Here is an 18,512-nt window from a genome sequence, read left to right on the forward strand (position 1 = left end):
TGCCTTAAACCAATGACTGTCAAAAGTCTCCACCTACTCCACATACTTACGAAGCAGCTCTGCAGAAAACGACCTGGGGGGACAGTGGACAAGAAGCTGAACAGGAGCCAGCAGTGTGCCCTTGGTGCCAAGGCGGTGAATGGCATCCTGGGCTGCATTGGTAGGAGAGCTGCCAGCAGATCGAAGGCAGTGATTCTTCCCCTCTATTCAGCACTGGGGAGGACACATCTGGAGTCCTGAGTCCAGCTGTGGGCCCCCATGACAGCAAGGATGTGGACACATTGGAGAGAGTCCAGCAGAAGGCAATGAAAATGGTTGGGGGGCCTGGACACAGGCCTTGTGAGGAGAGGCTGAGGGAACTGGGCTTCTTTATCTGAGGAAGAAAAGACTGAGGGGGGACTTAATAGCAGCTTTCAACTCCCTGAAGAGTGGATCCAAAGAGGATGGAGCCGGACTGTTCTCAGTGGCTGTGTAAGCAGAGAACTAACATTTGTGTCATATGTGGCTACCAGAGAACTGAAACGGTTGTGACACGTGTGGGCCTCCTCTATGCGTACGAGACTCAAAGCAGACAGCCAGACGACAGTGTCAGGCAGGTTCGCGTAACGGAAACCTGCATTTGTACTGCAAGGGAAGCCAAAATCCTAGTGCTGAAATCTGTCCGGACCCAGATACAGAAAGCTGCAATAGCAACTACATGAAGTATTAAATGGATTGTTGTTAAAATGTTTAGATAAATTGTGAGACGTGGGCATGTCTACATATGCATCTAGGTGTGCCTAAATTTAATGCACATTAAGCTGATTTAGATTCATGCCTACATGTGCATTAATGCACTTTAGCTATTTGCACCAAAATTTGATCTCTACTTTTGCAGGTATCACATTTTAGCACGCATAGCCTAAAATTGCCATTTTAAGGCACATTAAGGGCACATGTAGATGCATGCTCTTAATGTGCCTTAAATTGGGCTAAAGTGTCTTAAATCAGCATGCGCAGATGTGTTCACAGTAGTATAAAATAAGGAAAATAAAGAAGTCTCCTGCTGCAAAAGATATGCATCCCCAATTAAGTGACACCTTTCATAACCACAAGGAAGGATCTAGTCTGACCCAGCTTTGAAGACTGCAGTGAGAAAAAAGAAGTTTAAATAAAGCCAATCAGGAATCCTTGCTTACAATCTTAAGATCACGTTTACCAGCCACCCATAAATAAAAAATGTAACTGGAAGGAACTGGAAAGGGTAACTGTTCACCGCTGTGGGACTGCTGCACGTACCAAGACGCTTGCCTGGTGGAAGGCCGAAGGGGCATTTCCCTCCCTGGCTGTGGAGGAGCAGGCCAAGACCGCTCCTGGCAGAAGAGGCTTATCCATAAGATGATGCTTATCCTCAGCAATGAAGCTTGTTTTTGCCCATCAATCAATAAACATAAGGCCCTACAAGGGGAGTCTGAGAGACCTGGATCTCTTCAGCCTCTGTAAGAGAAGGCTGAGAGGGGATCTTGTGGCTGTCTACAAATTCATCGGGAGGGGCCAGCAAGGAACAGGAGATGCTGTGTTTACCAGGGCGCCCCTTGGGGTAACCAGGAACAATGGCCACAAACTAAAAGACAGCAGATTTAGGCTGGACTTCAGGAGGAACTTCTTTATGGTAAGGGTTGCCAGAATCTGGGATGGGTTTCCAAGGGAGGTGGCGCTCTCCCTTACCTTGGGGTCTTTAAAAGGGGACTGGACAAGCACCCGTTCCTGCCGAGGGCAGGAGGTCAGACTGGATGATCTATTGGGGTCCCTTCCAACCCTAACAACTATGAAACTCAGAAACAAGGAGCAATGGTCCCAAGCTGCAGCAAGGGAAGTTTAGGTTAGATATCAGGAAGAACTTCCTTACTTGGAGAGTAGTGAAGCACTGGAACAGGTTATCCAGACAGGCAGCAGAATCTCCATCCTTGGAGGTTTTTAGGACCCAGGTGGACAAAGCCTTGGTTGGGATGATGTAGTTGGGGCTGGTCCTGCTTGGAGCAGGGAGCACCGCGAGGCCATGAGTGTGAGTGAGCAGAGGAGGCTGAACCCCATCAGTGATGGGGACCCCAATCCCCTCCGCCACCACTCCAGAGTCAAGTAGTCTGCCAACGCCATCACCTCCACCTTTGTCTGGATTCAGATTCAGTTGCTTCACCCACAAACACCCACGAGGTTATATCAATGCTTTATCATAACCTCATGGGCAACTGTGCCAAAGGTAGAGCTAGTATGATCCACAGGACACAATCTCTCCGGTTGATCTCCAGTGATGAGGATCACTGACCAGGGCTATCAGCAGTCCCTGTGCTACACACAGGATGAAAGCCAGTCTGGCAGGGCTCCAGGAAGCTGACGTTATTCAGATGTGCTTCGAGTTTTGGGGTGACCTTCCAATCAATTAACGTCCCCAAAAAGGGGAGCTTGAAGATGATGATAAGTGGCTAGGGATCTGGCATCCAGAGACAAGTTTTTGAGTAAGGATCAGACGTGTATTTGAATTGATCTATAACCCTGCTTCCCTCTCTTCCTTCAAATCATTCTGACTACAGTATCTGCAAGAAATCAGCCTACGATTTAATTGTAAGGTGAAGGGACCACAGAAATGAACATAATAGACAAAGAATTAGCCAATGTACAAGTGCCCATACCAGTAACCAATATTCACAGTCACAGCTTCTGAGAGCAGAAGGGATTGCTAGAAAATTCACTCTGGCCTGCTGTACAATAAGGGCTAAAGACTTTCCTCTTTTATTCCTGTAAGGAGTCAGATAACTGGAGTTTGATTGCAGGATACCTCCAGAAAGGACTTCCAGTCTGGATGTGAAGCAATCAAGAGAGAGAAAAACCCACCATTTCCTTAGACAGTGAGTTCAATGGCCATTTAACTACCCTCTGTTAAAAACGTGCTTTGCTTCTAATTTAAATGATCTGGCTCCAGCTTCCAGCTGTGGATCTACCTTTCCCTGCTAGATTCAGCAGCCCTCTAGTTGTGGGCTTCTTCTCACAGCAAAAGTACTTTAACCAAGTTGTCTCTCAATCTTGATAACATAACCAATTAAGCGTCAAGTCCTTCATTGCAAAACATTTCCCTCCACCCTTAAATCAGGACGGGGCAGAGAGCTTTCCATGGAGGCACTCTTGAAGATCCTTACAGACCTTTGGGTCTTAAAGAAATTTGGTGCTGAGAGTCCTTCATATTGTTTTTGATGTTTTGGAGCAAACTGGATGACAAGATGGTGATCTGTCCATCAGTCATTGGCTCCGTGCACGGCTCACGTGCTACAGACATCCATTCGACCACGGGCCCTAACAATAACATAGTCGAGGAGGTGCCAGTGCTCAGAAGGAGGGTGCCTCCAGGTGGTCTTGTATTTGTCACTCTGTCTGAAGACGGTGTTTGTGATGACAAGACCATGCTCCATGCGTTTGCTCAAGTGAAAGATGCCATTGGAGTTGGCTTTCCCTACTCCTCCCTTCCCAGCGGTGCCACTCACGCCCAACTCTGGCACTGAAGCCACCAAGGAGAAAGATCTTGTCCTCTTTGCTAGTTTAGTCAGTACATGATCAAGGTTTGAGAAGGACCTTGTTAATGTGAGGAAGCTGGTGCGTGGAAAGAGCAACGCCACAGTCTCAACAAGGTGAAGATCTGAGCCCAGTGGTAAGGGAGATCCCTAGACAACAGGAGACCTCCAGCTTGCTGCAGCCGTCTTTGTCTTTACAGTCATTGAGATCCTGACCTCTTCTTTCACCTGATCTGCCATTGAGGACTTGGGGTTTGGACTGTGGTTTGTCTGGAAGCTCCCCTCAGGCCTGTTCACCATGCAAGACCCTGAGAGGAGCGCGAGACTCTGGACAAGATAGCTCTGAGGATCACTGGGGTACATGAGCCTCTCCACCACTACAAGGTCTTGGTCCATGGAGAGGACTGGGAGGTAACATGTAGAGATGAGACAGCGTACCAAAAGTTCTGGAAGACCTAGAAGGATTGTCGAGAAGATCCTGGCCTGTCACGTTTTGATTTTGGGGCTGTTGAGGTGACCCAAGAAAGAGTAGTGACAATTAAGATGTACATAGCTTTTATTGAAGAGGAGGATAAAAGATGTTGGCTATCGAGGCACTGCAAAAGAGTGGAGAATGTGGAAAAGGTCTGAGACCCAGAAGGGTATGGACTGGGGCCTGGACAGCCTCAGTATTACTCTGGGTGGACTCAGTAGAGACAGGAAAGGGAATAGGCAAGAAGGGAGGACAGGAGGAACAGGCGGAGGGAAGAGCAAAGAGAGAGAATGGCAGGGAGGGGCAGAAGAGGCAGGGATGAGAGGAGTAGAAAAGATGGAGGCAGGGAAAGGATCAGAAAGAACGAGGGGGGGCACAATAGGAGGATTAGGGGAAGGAAGACTGGAGGTGGGAAGGCTTAGCCTCACTAAGAGAAGGGAAAAAGGTAGGGAGTGGGGGAAGAAGAGAGAGGAGGAGGAGGAGGATGACATCAACATGGAGTGGCTTGGAGGATGCATGACGTGGAAACCAGAGTGGCACATGCTTGAGAGGAGGCAGAGATGCAGGAGGAAAGAAAAGGAGATGAACAGACAACAGGAGTCTCCTTTCAAGTCGTCCCCCCACCCCAGTCCACTCCTAGCCCCATGGCACTCAGGTTCATTGGGTCCTGCAGAGGGAAGCCAAAGCCCTGCCAGAGCAGAGCTCTTAGAAGAAGGCACAATACAAAGTTTGTCGCATGCGACGGACATGGTGAAAAGAAAAGGTGGAGGGGGAAGAAGACATGAGGAGCAGGAAGGATCAGTCTCAAGTTTGGAATCAAAGTGGAGTAATGCCCAGACCTGGACCTCAGCGCACAAACTGGTCCGGGAGGGTGGTGGGTAACTTCTTGGATAAATACAATTGTTATGCTAATATCAGTTAATGTAAGGAGCACTCACAGCCATGTGAAATGGGGGAGGGGGGCAGTATTTGGATCAGATGGAGGCAGACGTGATAAGCCTGTGGGAATGAGGGATCTCGGGACAGAGGGAGTATAAAGACCTGATAGGAAGATGCAAGCATGGCCCATCCATGTGTTCGGGTAGTAACGAGAACAGGGTGACAGGTGTGGTGGTACTAATTAAAGGTTCACAGCTGCAGCTAATAAGCTATCAGGAGATAACTGGGGGAAGAGGGTTATGTGTGATTGCGGAGAAGGGAGGGGAAAGGTTTAGAAAACAAGGTTTATGCACCGGCTGCGTGGGAGGCGAGCTGCGCCCTCTTAGAGGACCTGGTGGTCTCCCACTGGGAGCACTGCCTCTAACACTGGTTGGAGATTAACTGTATATTGGAGGAAGGAGATAGGATGGGGAGCGACACCTCAGGATTAGATAGGACCTCACAGATACGGGCAAGGATGGCAGCGGAGCATAAACTACAGGACAGCCAAAAGGCAGTGTCTAGCGCTGAGTGTAGGTTTACTAGATTAGATGCGGTGGGCTGCTCATGGTCCTGCACAGACTTCATTTTGGGGTCTGCAGACTGGAAAGTCCAAGCGGCAGAGAGAACACCGGTCTTCTTCCCTGCTACTGAGGACAGTGCTGGGAGCGGGGCGCAAGGAACACCAAGGAGAGGGCAGTGGAAGTTATATACGAGACTACTGGAAGATGAACAAGTGTGCAGATGGTATAGAAGCCACTATGAAGAATGGGGAGCAATGCAAGGAATGAAATGCAGGACAAGCAGAGTGAGATGGTGGGAAGATGTTAAAGAAAGAACGCAAATATGTTTGCAGAATGTGGGGTAAAGATGGGCCTGGGAAAAGCAGAAGAGGTTTACAAGGTTGCAACAGAGACTTGCAGCATCTCCTACGATTAGCAGAGAAGGGGTTCCTGGTAGCAGAGGAAATTAGAGGCATGAAGAACCTACTGAAGAGGGGTTGAGAGAGAAAGGACAGAAAAACATCTTCTTTGTGAAGGCTGCCTGAGTGGAGGAAAGAGAAGAATAGTCCTCTTGCTTTACCCAAAGGAGAGAAAAAAAGTATCACAGCAGTGTGGAACGAGAGGGGAGCGTGGTACCAAAGACAGATGAGATACTGAGCACGCTGAAGGAGTTTTACCAAAATTTGTAGTCCGGCAGAGTGCTGCATCAGGGAGCTCTTGATTCCCGTTTCCGGCAGTGTTTACAGGGGCGCGTGGAGGGAAGTGAGAGGCATCAGCTAGAGAAGGTGTGGATGCTGGAACAACTATGGGAGGCAACGTCAACCTTCAAGACAGGAAAGGACCCAGGGAATGATGGGCTCCAAGCACAATTTTACAGGACTTTTGGGGACCTGTTAGCGGTGTTCAAGGAGTGCCTGGAGGGAGCAGCTGGGGCAGGTATAGACACAGGAATAATAATGCCATTGTACAAGAAAGGAGAGTGGGAAAAGTTGCAGAACTGGAGGCCAATCACTTACTGAACCTAGATTATAAAATAATGACCAAGATGTTGTAGTATGAATTTTTGCATATTAGTTATTATGTTTAAATGATAACAGTATTGAATTGATAAACCTCTATGATTTTAGGAACAACTAAAACTCCATTTAGTGCTTGTTCCCTGCCTGACATGAGTAGATGAACTTTGTATGCCACGTGGACGTGAGTCTGTGTGAGAGGGTGAATGGTGAAAGAATGGTAACTATTTGCATGAAAACAGAAAAAGATTTACCTGATTGTGTAAGCAACAAGGCGCCAATGTATAAGTTACCAGACAGTAAACTAATTAAGCTAATTAATGGATGGCTGAAGAACTTGTCTGTGATCAGGTGCAAAGAAGGAATTTTGCATATCCTGCCATTTGAACTGCACAGTACTTCAAGGCAGAGATACCAACTACAATGCTTTAAAGACACAATACTTCAAGGCAAAGATCAAGACTGAAATATCAACTCTGAGATAACCAACTTCACTGCAATGAGCTCATTGGAGATACACTGGAATGACCTCAAGTTGAGATAACCAGAAGAAACAACCTCTAATTAAAAACTGAGCATGGAAAAAATCCCATTGCTGAACAAAAACTTGAAATCCCTATAAAAGTGAGATGCAGACAAGCCAAGATGGGGAATCCACTCTCTGCAACCTCATGGAGCACAGGCATGAATGCCTGTATACCCCTGCTCATATCCTCAATAAGCCTAGACCAGTGTTAATACTGAGTAATGAGTTCCTGTCTGGCAGTCTGAACAAGATGGGGGTCCCCCCCCAAGTTTCTAAATTGGATTGAGACTATACAAAAGATCATGGTCTAGGATACAAGTGAATGGTCATCTAATGGAATAAGTCAAGGCCAGATGAGGCGTGAGAAAGGGGTGCTCTGTTGCGAATCCTACATATTCATCTGCGCCATCCAGCTACTGGTGCAAAAGATCAGGATAGATCGTGTGATCGAGAGTGTGCCGGAAGGAAAGGGACCATGAGCAAAAGGCACGATGTACATGGATGATGTTAATATCTTAGCAAGAGACACCACGTCCCTAGAACAGGCAATGAGACATACAAATGAATATGAAAAGGCACTGTTGGCAAAACTAAATATACAAAAAAGTGCCTGGTGGTGAGGAAAAGGGAAGGAATGGGAAAACTGGGGTAACAGGTCACAATGGACCCAATCCACATATTGGGAGTGGAGGCAACCACATGACAGACAGGCAAAGCAGCCTGGGTGCTAAGAGCCAGCTCAGGCTAGAAGCGGTTGTGTGCAGGGTGCTGTCCTGAGCTTTCTTGCAGCATTGTGGAGGGCAAGAAGCTTACTAGTCTTGTAACAACTGGACTTGTCGGTAGAAGATACCTTGCGTTCGGGCTTGAATGAACTGGGGTGGTGCTGCTGGTGGGACACAAGAGAACTAGGTAAGGAGCAGGTGATGAATTTATGGAAAAGAAAAGAACGGCAATACCTAGTAGATTTAGGAGGATGAAAAGGTGATGAGTAGGGATCTACCTAGACCACACCAGAAGTGCGCTGCACAGCCACTCCTATAATTTTGCTCTTTTTGCCATGTATTCCCCTGCCACTGATTGGCGGAGGGACCGCAGCAGCCCTGCTGCTTGCTGGTGATCAGCGGGGGGACAAAAACTGTGGGTTTAAATATGCTGCAGTTTTTGCCCCCCCAGCTGATCAGCAGCGAGCAGCAGGGCCGCGGGGGCCCCTTGGCCAATCAGCAGCAAGCAGCAGGGCCACCAGGTCCCCTCGGCCAATCAGTGGTGGGAGGCAAAAACCAGCACGATTTAGGTAGATCCCTAAGGATGAGTCCTGAGAGGCGGCAGAGCTATAGCAGCTGGCCACAGGTTGGCTAGGGAAGCCATGACAGGGGCTAAGACAAGACATATATGGGATAAGGGGTGATAGGAATTAATAGATGAGCTTGGAAGGCAACAGGGAATAATGCGGTATTAAGAAACAAAGGTGTCCAGGCCTCTGGATTAATGCAATCATGGGATAATGTATAAATCTTCTAGGTTTTCTGTTGATCTTATTTGTTGAAGTTTTGGAGGCGTGTAGAAGCATGCTTTAAGTTTTGACACCTTATTGTTTCTTTTCCTCCTTAGTTGATGCGGTTTTTGTAAGGTAATATAAGATGATGGAAGCTTGTTTTAAGTTTAAATACTTTATTGTTTTGTTGGCCTGTAATTAATATAGTTTTCTTTGTAAAACAACATAAGCAGATGGAAGAAGGGTTGTAAGTTTTTGATACTTTCATCATCATCATCATTATCATCATCATCATCATAAGAAGTTCTTATCAGTGTGTTTGCCCAATGTGGGTCAGGTGTTTCATGGGCATATCCAGCATGTGCTGCATTCAGTCAGCTTCAAAGCTGGTTTCCATAACTTAGCACATTACTTCTAGCTGCAGTTTAATGATAGACAATGTGTTTAAAGGGGGCGGGGGGTGAGGTGTCGCTGGTATGCAAATAAGATAAGAGGCTTTCTTCCCCATGCTAATTGTGGGGAAAAAAACTCATCTTACATTTGAGTAAATATGGTATTTGCTATATGTGCAGATATCACAGATGAAAAAAGCAGTGTTTTTTTTTCTAATTCCTGCCTTCGCTCCTCTTTCTGAGGCTTAGATTTTATTTAAAACTGCCCTTTTAAGTGATTCACTGATCCTTAGGCAATTGAAACTTATTGGTCATCTGGTAAACTTGTTGTAAAAAACCTCATATTTCACTCATGCCTATTTCCAATACATTCCTTGAACAATTTTTCTCAGTGTTAGAAAGTTGGACCTTTTCCGTTAGGAGCACTGAAGGGCTGTCTTACTGGCTGAGACTGTCTCTGTTCATAATGCATGCAACTGGGTCATGAACACTGATCCTTAGGCACCCACCAACTTCCAGTCCAGTGATCAATAAGTCTTTATAAGCAGATTGAGGTTTAAGCTAGAATCACATCATATCAGATGTTAGAAAACGATTACAAGTTTATAGAAATTCTAACAATGTTTACCTGATGGCTGAATAGGGCAGCCAACACGCGTCTTTCAAACCAGTCCTCCGTCATAACACATTTTTTCTTTCCACAAATTACAGACAGGTACTTAAGGAAAAACTCAGCCTATTGTCTAGTTTCATTTAGCTGTCTCAATAGTTGCAAGCAAAGGGTAATTATTAAAGGGTCCATGTCAGGATGGCAGGAGGTTTCGCGTGGCATCCCACAGGGGTCTGTCCTGGGCCTGGTGCTGTTTAACGCGTTTATTAACAATTTGGATGCTGGCATAGAAAGCTCTTGGAGCAAGGTTACAGATGACATGAAACTGCACAGGATTGTGAACACACTGGAGGATACGAGTGCAATTCAGAAGGATCTCGACAGATTGGACAGTTGGGCTAGGGCTAACAGGATGAAGTTTAATGAGGACAAATGCCAGGTACTGCACCTCGGGCAGAATAATGAAAAACACAAATACACAATGGGGGACCTCTGGCTGGATGGCAGCTCTGTGGAAAAGTATCTGGGAGTCTTGGTAGATCACAAACTCAATATGAGTCTGCAGTGTGATGCAGCCACACCAGAGGAGAATGAGGTTTTGGGGTGCATCAACAGAAGCATGAGGTGCAACACACAGGAGGAGATAGTGCCTCTACTCAGCACTGGTTAGGCCTGGTCTAGAGCAAGTTTTGGGATCTGCATTTTGAAACAGAAGTGGAGATTTTAGAGAGGGTTCAAAGGTGGACAACAAAGAACAAAAAGGGTTTGGAAAGCAAGTCATATGAGGAGAGGCTGAAGAAGTTGGGCATGTTCAGCTTGTGGAAAAGGCACTCAAGGGTGAACATGATAACAGTCTTCAAATACTTGAAAGGCTGCCATAAAGAAGAGAGAAAGCACCTTTGCTCTCTTGCTGCAGAGAGCAGGACATAGACCAATGGCTTAAAGTTGCAGCAAAGCAGGTTTAGATTGGATCTCAGGAAACACTTCTTCACTGTCAGAGCAGGGAGGTGGTGGGACAGGTGCCCAGGGATGGTGGGCACTGTCCAATACTGGAGGGGTTCAAGGGGTAGGACAGTCACTGGTTGGGGGTGATCTAGCTGTAACTATGCCTATGTTCGACTATGAGGATTTGCCATGGTTCTGGGCTTTGCTGGTTCCCTCTGCCCCACTTTTCTCCTATATGTCAGAGTGTTTTTAAGCCTTCTGGAGGTATTGGGTGTTGGCCGCAGCCAAGGCTGGGGACTTCGACTGGGGTGTGCCAGTGCTTCTGCTGGGATAAAAACCAGAGGGTCTTGCCCCTTCTGCTCAGGATCAGGTTAATTGCCATATTTAGGGCCACAAAGGAATTTTACCCCATGTCAGATTGATATGGACAGTGATTTTTGCCTTCCTCTGAACCAGGGTTGGGGTGGGGCGGATGGGGGGCACAGCCTCTTCCTGGCATTTCTTGAGCATATACTGACATGTCATAGGAGCAGGACAGTGGCTGCTGTGGTTTCCCTGTGGCAGGTTTGCGTGTTAGGTCTGTGTTGGGTCAGGGTTTATAGTTGTTTATGTAGAGTTTAGATTGCGGTTTGTCTGGGCTGGTTTGGACAGGGCTGAACCTGCCTCAGGCATGAGTTGGACTAGATGTGACCTCTGGAGCTCCCTCCCAGCCCTACTTCTCCATGACTCCTTTTCCTACGGCTCCTTCTTCCACTGCAGCGTGGGTCATTATTTCACAGAGCAAACATTCAGCATTCTAGTCCTTGTGCCACCGCTGGGGCTAGGTACAGACACTGAAAAAGCCCGAGGAGGAACTGATCTAAGGTATGTGGTTTCCTGTGAGTGGCGTAGTTTAGATCGGTAGCGAACAGGACATACATTTGCCCTGGGGGAGGTGAGGAGGGTGGGGAGCAAATCTTTGACTGGGTTCCACCATTTTTAAACCAGTCTGCATGTACTGAACTTCTGTTCTGTTCTGGGTATAGACTGGTTCCAGATCTTGTACTGGTACAAGTGTAATGTCTGTACCTGGCTTGGTTCACCTCCAAGTTCCTGATGTGAGAAGTCAGGATGAAAGTAACTCTGAGAAGGTCACTTGGACTTTTCTTCTCTTTGCCCCCCCCCAACACTTCCCACTCTTTAATAGCCTGTGTGGATCCAGTGCTCATGCTCATCCTCCTTAACCTTTCAGCTCCCTTCTACAACTGGCCAGAACTTTCTTGAACTTTTACTCTCCCTTGGCCTCCATAACCCTATCCTCTCATGGCGTTTCTCCTGTCTCCCTCATCACGTCTACAGTATGTACTCTGGAAGATCTACTTCCTCCCTCCTGCCCCTCTGCAGGTTTCTGTGGGGATCCCAAAGAGTCCTGTCCTTGCCTGTCTTTTCTCCTCCTGTATCTTACCTGACTCATTTTACTCACAGACCAAAATTGAACGACTCACCACTCTGCCTCGCTGCTTTAGACCCATTGCCTTCTGCTCGTACAGAAATCTGAGCCTGTCTCTCTGACATTTCATGGATGATTAGGCATCCTGTCAAGGTCAACATGACTAAGACAGAGCTCCTAATCTCCCTCCACTTTGAAAAAAACTCTCTCAACTTCTTCCTTGGTGCCTTCTTTAAGGTACTTTGTGCATAATGTGGCTAAGACCGTCTTCCCTGTTTATCTGCACAGCCAGCACTTTTGCAAGGCTCTCAGCTCAGGCCTTGAATTTAAATGTTCCAACAAGTTTCTCCATGATTTCTCCCACATGCTCCCCCATGCTTGGGAGACCCCACCCTGCAAACAGCTGCAGAACGAATGCATGATCTCCTTCAAATCCCTCCTGAAAACTCCCCTTTCCTGCAGTGCCTCTGGAAGTGAGAGTAGTCACCCTGCTGATGTGCAGAGTAGTCACCCTGGGTGTTGCCCTTCTTCTTGGCCTGACCTCTACGTGTAACGTGATATAAGTATTAAATACATGCTGACCATGCTTCAGTATGCTTCTTGCACTTGGTAACTCGTTATCGCTGGCTAAGGGTTTGGGTTCCAGGGTGCTAACTCTTGCTATACAACACTCAGGTATATGGGCATGAAGGGCAAGTCAGTTTTTATACTAGTCAGCGGGGTTTACCCAAGGTGGGTCTGGATTATGTCAGTCTGCTTATACATCAAAACAAAGGGTAATAATATTACCTTTGTTCTAATAGTTCAATATATGGCAGCACTGAATGATAGCACCAACATAACCAGGAAAGGCCACATGGAAAAGTGTCACTCACACAGGGTGAAAGCAGTGCACGGCTACCCCCTAACTGCCTGACCACGACTTTCCCAAGCCCAACAGAGATGCTGAAACAGGACAGTACTGTGCCAGGTCAATCCTGCTGCTGTCTGTGCTGTAATTTCAAATCAGCCTGGACAAAGCTCCAGTTACTGTTTGGTAATAAACAATCCCGCACCGGTCTCCAGGAAGGACACCAAATAGATCTTTCCTGTCTCTGACTTTTAGTAATCTAGGACTCTGGTTCGTGGAAGGGGACATGCCAGCCTGTTTCCTTCCTGGTGAAATATGAAGCACCACTGATTGCACGTTGTCCCTGGCTGCACTGTCACGGGTGGAGAAGCTTGGAGGTTTTTGACTTATTTTCCCAAGCAGACAAGTCAGGAGGGATATTCCAAGACATTTAAGTAATGAGTAATGCTTAGCCCTGAAAGTGCTTTACAGCAGGAGGTAGTTTCCAGCATGATTTATGTTCCTCATGTGCAGAATAACATATTGGTTGGCACCCCCCCCCTCCTCAGCCTCTAGACTTACCTCTATCAGAAAGTCCCCAGTGCGGAGTCCTGCTCTCCAGGCCACACCTTCCACGTCCACGGATTCCAGGTACTGGAGAGCTGGGAAAGCGGGGGTTGGGGTGAACTCCTCAATCGGAGTCTCCGCTGAAAGACAAGACAGGGACCTCCAGTTACAAGTCAGCTGAGGGCAGCCAGCGGTATGTTTGGTGAAGTTTAGAAAAGTTCTTTCCCGAAGCTTAAGTGGCTCACAGGAAACGTGGACAGGTGTCCTTGCCAAACAGCCCACACTGCTCCAAGTCCTGAGATAAACCAGGGTTGCATGTTTAGTTCTCTAAGGTGTTTCTCCATGTAGACGCTGTACTGGCGTCCAGAACCTCGTTTACCCCAAAGACCTCCCCACACGGTCCCCAGGTGACGTTCACCTCTACAACTGCACAGGCAGCACAGGGAGCTTTTGACAGAAAGGAGGTCACGGGGGTCTTTAGGTTTAAATATATATCTGAGTAGGAAATATGTTCCCTAGTATGAATCAAAGTCCTTCGCTCACCAACTGAAATCTCTCCTCAGCACAGAGCAGCTCCTTATCCATCCTCCATCCTCCGCGCCCTTGCTTGTCGACACTGCCTCTCAGCCCGTCCTGCTTCACCGTCCGTTCAGGGCGAGGCCATGCAGACTTGGGCTGGTGACCATGTTGGGAGGGATGTGGATCAAGCACGTAGCCCAGTAACTCCTGCCCAAGCTCCCTTCTCATTCAGACGGGAGCTGGAAGGTGCCTAAGTTTGCCTCCAACCCTGATCCACAAGGCATGCTCTGTGGATGCCTAATGCCGGATCATATCCAGTTAAAGCCTGTCAGCCTTCATGCACAACGCCCACGACCACTCTCATGGGTAGAAACAGTGTTGTCAAGGCTTCTGCAAGCTGCCTAGCAGCTGGAGCACTTGCCCAGCAAGTGGGGGACCGGGGTTGTAAGTCCTCTGCAGCACGAGGAGGCACCTGCCTATGTCTCCCTCTGCCCTGCGAACCCGTCTGTAGACATGCGCTGGCTGAAGTGGGCAACAGGGCAGCCAAGCCTGCAAGATACGCAGGGCCAAGAAGAGAGGAAGCACAAGGGAGCCTGCCTGTGTGGCCCAGTGATGGCCCTTTTAACCAGGGACGTCTTCAAGTGACCCAGGCTGTCCCGATGGCAGGGGAAGGGTGAGCTGCGAGTGGGAGCGCAGCCACATGCCTGCCAGCAGCGATGGCACCAGCACTGCTGCAGGTCCTGTGTTCGGCTCCGAATTCAACGCCCCGCGTCGATTGGGTGTTGGGCTAGGCAGCCCCCCTCCCTCGGTGCTCTGGACCTGGGGAGCATGGGAGTGCTTCATGTGCAGCCTGACTCGGGCTGCAGGGTCTGAGGGTGGGGTTCAGGCCCATGCCTGCACCTAGCATTTCCAATTGGCTGGCTCCTTGCTTTCCAGCCCCAAAGCACTCAGCATCCCTCTTTCATAAGCCCTATTTCTCTCTGTTGATTACATGATATGCAACTCCCCCTCTCTCCTGCCAACCCGGATCACGCTCTGGAGGCGAGGTGCTTAATTTCTAGACACTGACATGCCTAAGTAGAGCACCACAGACCCAGACCAATTTGGATTACTGCTAAAGCCTCTGCCTGAGCTGCTGCACTGGAGTCCAAGGGCACAACTGGGGATGTAGCGTCGACTGCCCTACACCGCCCTGCTCTAATTCAGGAGTGAGCCCAAACCCAGGAGTCGAGCTGAAAGGGGTGGGGAGAACCGGGGCTGAGTATGCAGAGGGACGGTTCTAGGACAGTTAACAGCTCAGAAACTTCCCTTCTTCGAGTGGCCTCCACTTATTCCCACTATGATAAGGTCTTGCTGAGCATGTTCTTCCATCCCTTGGTGGCTGCACACCAGCCAGCTCGTATCTGTTGTGACATGCAGTAACCAGCCCTCGTCCTCCCCCCGTCCCAGCCTTACCCCATACAGAATACAGCAGTTATCTGTTTTTGCTGATGACGACAACACACATTCATTTTGCTATGATTTGTAATGTGGCTGTGGAACGCAATTTTTGAAAGGACTTTTTTTTCCCCATTTGGAAGCCAGCAAATATCAGGCTGACCTCCAGGGTGTTCTTCCCTAAATTTCCTTTTGAGCTTTCTTTTCTTCAACAAGGTGGATACACATTGTTTCAGACATAAGTAGATCATCAAAAAGCAATCAGATCGGTATCAGCTAATATGGTGTGTTAAAAATTGGCTATCGGTATCAGCCCAAAAAATCTCTATCGGTGCACCCCTAATATATTCCTAATATATATATATATATATATTCCCTTAATCAAATTCCTTAAGGCAGCTCTCAGTGTAAAAACAACAAGGGGGGAGTTGGAACACAACCCTTTTACTCCATTAGCGACAGGAAGAGGTTTGGAGGTATCACTGTCTTCAGTGATGAAATAGCCAAGATGAGCTTGTAATACAAGATGCAAAGAAGGCAAACTGAGCTGCTCGGTTACTCTGACTCTGTCTTCATGAAAAAATAACCTGCAACCAGATGGCTAACAAGGATTATATAGACAAGAAAGGGTTCAGGCTGAGGGCCATGGTGATGAAAGAGACTGTCAGAGTTTTTGATCGGTTTGAACTAATTGTAGTCGGCAGGAACAATGAACTTCATCTGAGGGTACTAAAGGACCCGACTGAAGGGACCTCAGAGCCCTTGACAATTATATTTACCGAAGTCGTGGGAGATGGGCAAGGCTACACAGGACTAGAGAAGGGCCAATGTAATGTACTCTTTAAAAAAAGACAAAAAGGAGGATCTGGAGAATTACAGACTGTTAAGCCTCACCGCAGTACCCAAGACATCACTGGAACAATTTATAAAGAAGCATCCATTTGTAAGAGGAAAGGCTGATCATAAGCAGCAAGCATTGAGGTGCTCACAGCAAATCATACCACAGAAACTTGATCTTCTTCCTCAACAAAGTAGCTGGGTGGATGAAGGGAATGCAGTGGACATAGCGTATTTGGACGTTAGTGAGGTTTCTCACAAAGTCCCACATGACTGTCTCTTAAAAAAAAAATTGGAGAAATGTGGTACAGACAAAACTACTACAAGGTGGATAGACAATAGCTGCAAGCAAAGCATAATTATAAATGGATCCTTGTCAGAATGGCAGGAGGTTTTGCGCTGGAGTCCCACGGGATCAATCCAGGGGTCAATGATGTTCACTCTGTTTATTAATTATTTGCAAGTTGGAATAGAGAGCTTTCTGATCAAGTCTGAAAATTACCCAAAACTGAGAAAGACTGCAAATACACTGGAGGGCAGAAGTACAATTCGGAAGGAACTTGATAACTTGGAAAGCTGGGCTGCAGACAACAAAAAGAAGTCCAACACTGACAAACGCAAGGTGCTCCAGCTTGGGCAGAATAACCAAAAACACAAATACAGAGTGGGTGACAACTGGCTGGATGGCAGCAATGTGTGAAAAGTTCTTGGGGCCTTGACGCATCCGAGACTCAACATGAATCTTCAAAGCAATACAGCTGCAAAGGTGGCAAATGCAGTTGTGAACTGCACCGACAGGAGTAGTAGGTGCAAGACATAGGAGGGGATCGTGCTACACTACCCTGTGCTAGTTAAGTAACACAGAGTACCGTGTGTAGTTTTGGGCTCCAAATTTTAAGAAATATGTGGAGAAATTAGAGGTCTTCCAGACACAGGCAACAAAAAGGATGAAGAGCTTAGAAGGCAAGTCGTATGAGGAGAGCTTGAGAGAAAGAGGCATATTCAGCTTGCAAAAGAAGCGACTAAAAGGGGAAAGGGTAGCAGTCTTCAGGTATCGGAAGAGCTGGCATCAAGTCCAGGGAGAATGCCTTTTCCCTCTCTCTGAAGAGAGCAGGACAGACACCAATGGCCTGAGATTGCAGCAACGCAGGTTCAGGTTAGACACCAGGAAAGACTTCTTCACTGGTAAAGCAGTGACAGCGGGATGGGCAGCCCCGGCATCTTCTTCCCTGCAGATTTTCAATCAGAGGCTGGATAAACACTGGTCAAGGATAATCTGGAAGTACAGCAATGTTTGCTACGTGCTATGAAGAGCAACAGCTGGAAGCCCAGGAGACCGCCCGAACACACACGTGCACACGCACACGCACGCATCCCTTACACATCGCGAGAAGAGCTCCGTCGGGCAGAGCGCATGGACTGAAGACAGAAGCAGAGCTCCACAACTGGCGTGGCTAGCGGCGGGGCTGAAAGCTGGGACAAGCTCTACGGAGGGGGGAAGACACAGGGGAGTTCTGGCTCCCCAGTCATGGTGTGGCATGTGGGAGTTGTCTTCACATTGGAGCGTGTTTGGAGGGTTTTTTTGCATGTTTCTGGACTCTTTGTTGGTTGTCACATGGGACCAGGGAAGGACTTTATTCCTCTCCGATTGTGTTGCAGGTCTTACCGATTAATTGTTTCAGTGGGCACTTGGTCCTAGTCCAGCATCAGGCTTCCTCGGGCCTCTATGCTCTTGTTGGGGCCTCTGCCCCTCTTCTCTAGCTGGGCTTTCTAGTCCAGGTCCACCGTGCCGGAGCTGGCATGGTGGACCTGAGCTTCAGACGCTGTTATCACCTGTGTCTCAGGCTCCGGCCCTCGTCTTGCCTCTTCTGGCTTCCTGGGCTCACTGGCCCTGTCTCTGCCCCTCCTGGGGCTCTGCTGGGACCTCCTCCTCCCCAGTGGTCCCAAACCACCAGTAACAAAACCAATCGAAAGTCAAGCTCACCCCTGAACTAAACACCCACCCACGCTGGGCTCTCGGGCTAAGCACACACAGTCAAAAACCCTGAGGCTGACTCGATTCAAACTTTGCAGGTTAGTCTACACTGCGTCGATTGAACCGAGGAGCAAGTGAACAGACATTCACTTCTGATTCCAGAAATGCAGCCACGCGTCTGCCGGGGGGATGGGGGGGGAGGGGGCAAAAGTCAGGGGTGCTAGAGCACCCCTCCTGCCCCTGCCAAAGGGAAGGGAGGAGAGAAGCCCTTCAAGGCTTTCCCCCCTCCCTGCTCGAGCCGAGGGCATGTGGCCAGGCCCCAGCCAGGGGCCAGCATGCTGAGGCCAGGGGAAGGGGATGGGGGCTTTAAACCCCCCTCCATGGCCTGCACTTCTGTCCCCCACTCCCCACTCGGAGGGCAGTCCCTGCCAGGGTTTTGCCCCCACCTCAAGCAGAGATCGGGGGGGGGGGGGGGGCATGGCCACACCCCAGCCTGGGGCTCG

General features: G+C 48.4%; 1 protein-coding gene across 4 annotated transcripts in view; it reads right to left on the bottom strand.

Moving 5' to 3' along the window:
• Positions 1 to 18,512, bottom strand: part of SHANK3 (SH3 and multiple ankyrin repeat domains 3) — a 534,820-nt gene that overhangs the window by 90,234 nt on the left and 426,074 nt on the right. For all 4 annotated transcript variants that reach the window (XM_059725576.1, XM_059725575.1, XM_059725577.1 and 1 more), the window contains one exon: positions 13,257 to 13,381. In XM_059725576.1, the coding sequence (XP_059581559.1) occupies positions 13,257 to 13,381 (125 nt within the window). The remainder of the gene's footprint in view (positions 1 to 13,256; positions 13,382 to 18,512) is intronic.

The sequence above is a fragment of the Alligator mississippiensis genome, chromosome 4 (assembly GCF_030867095.1).
Source record: "Alligator mississippiensis isolate rAllMis1 chromosome 4, rAllMis1, whole genome shotgun sequence".
NCBI classification, from domain to species: Eukaryota; Metazoa; Chordata; order Crocodylia; family Alligatoridae; genus Alligator; species Alligator mississippiensis.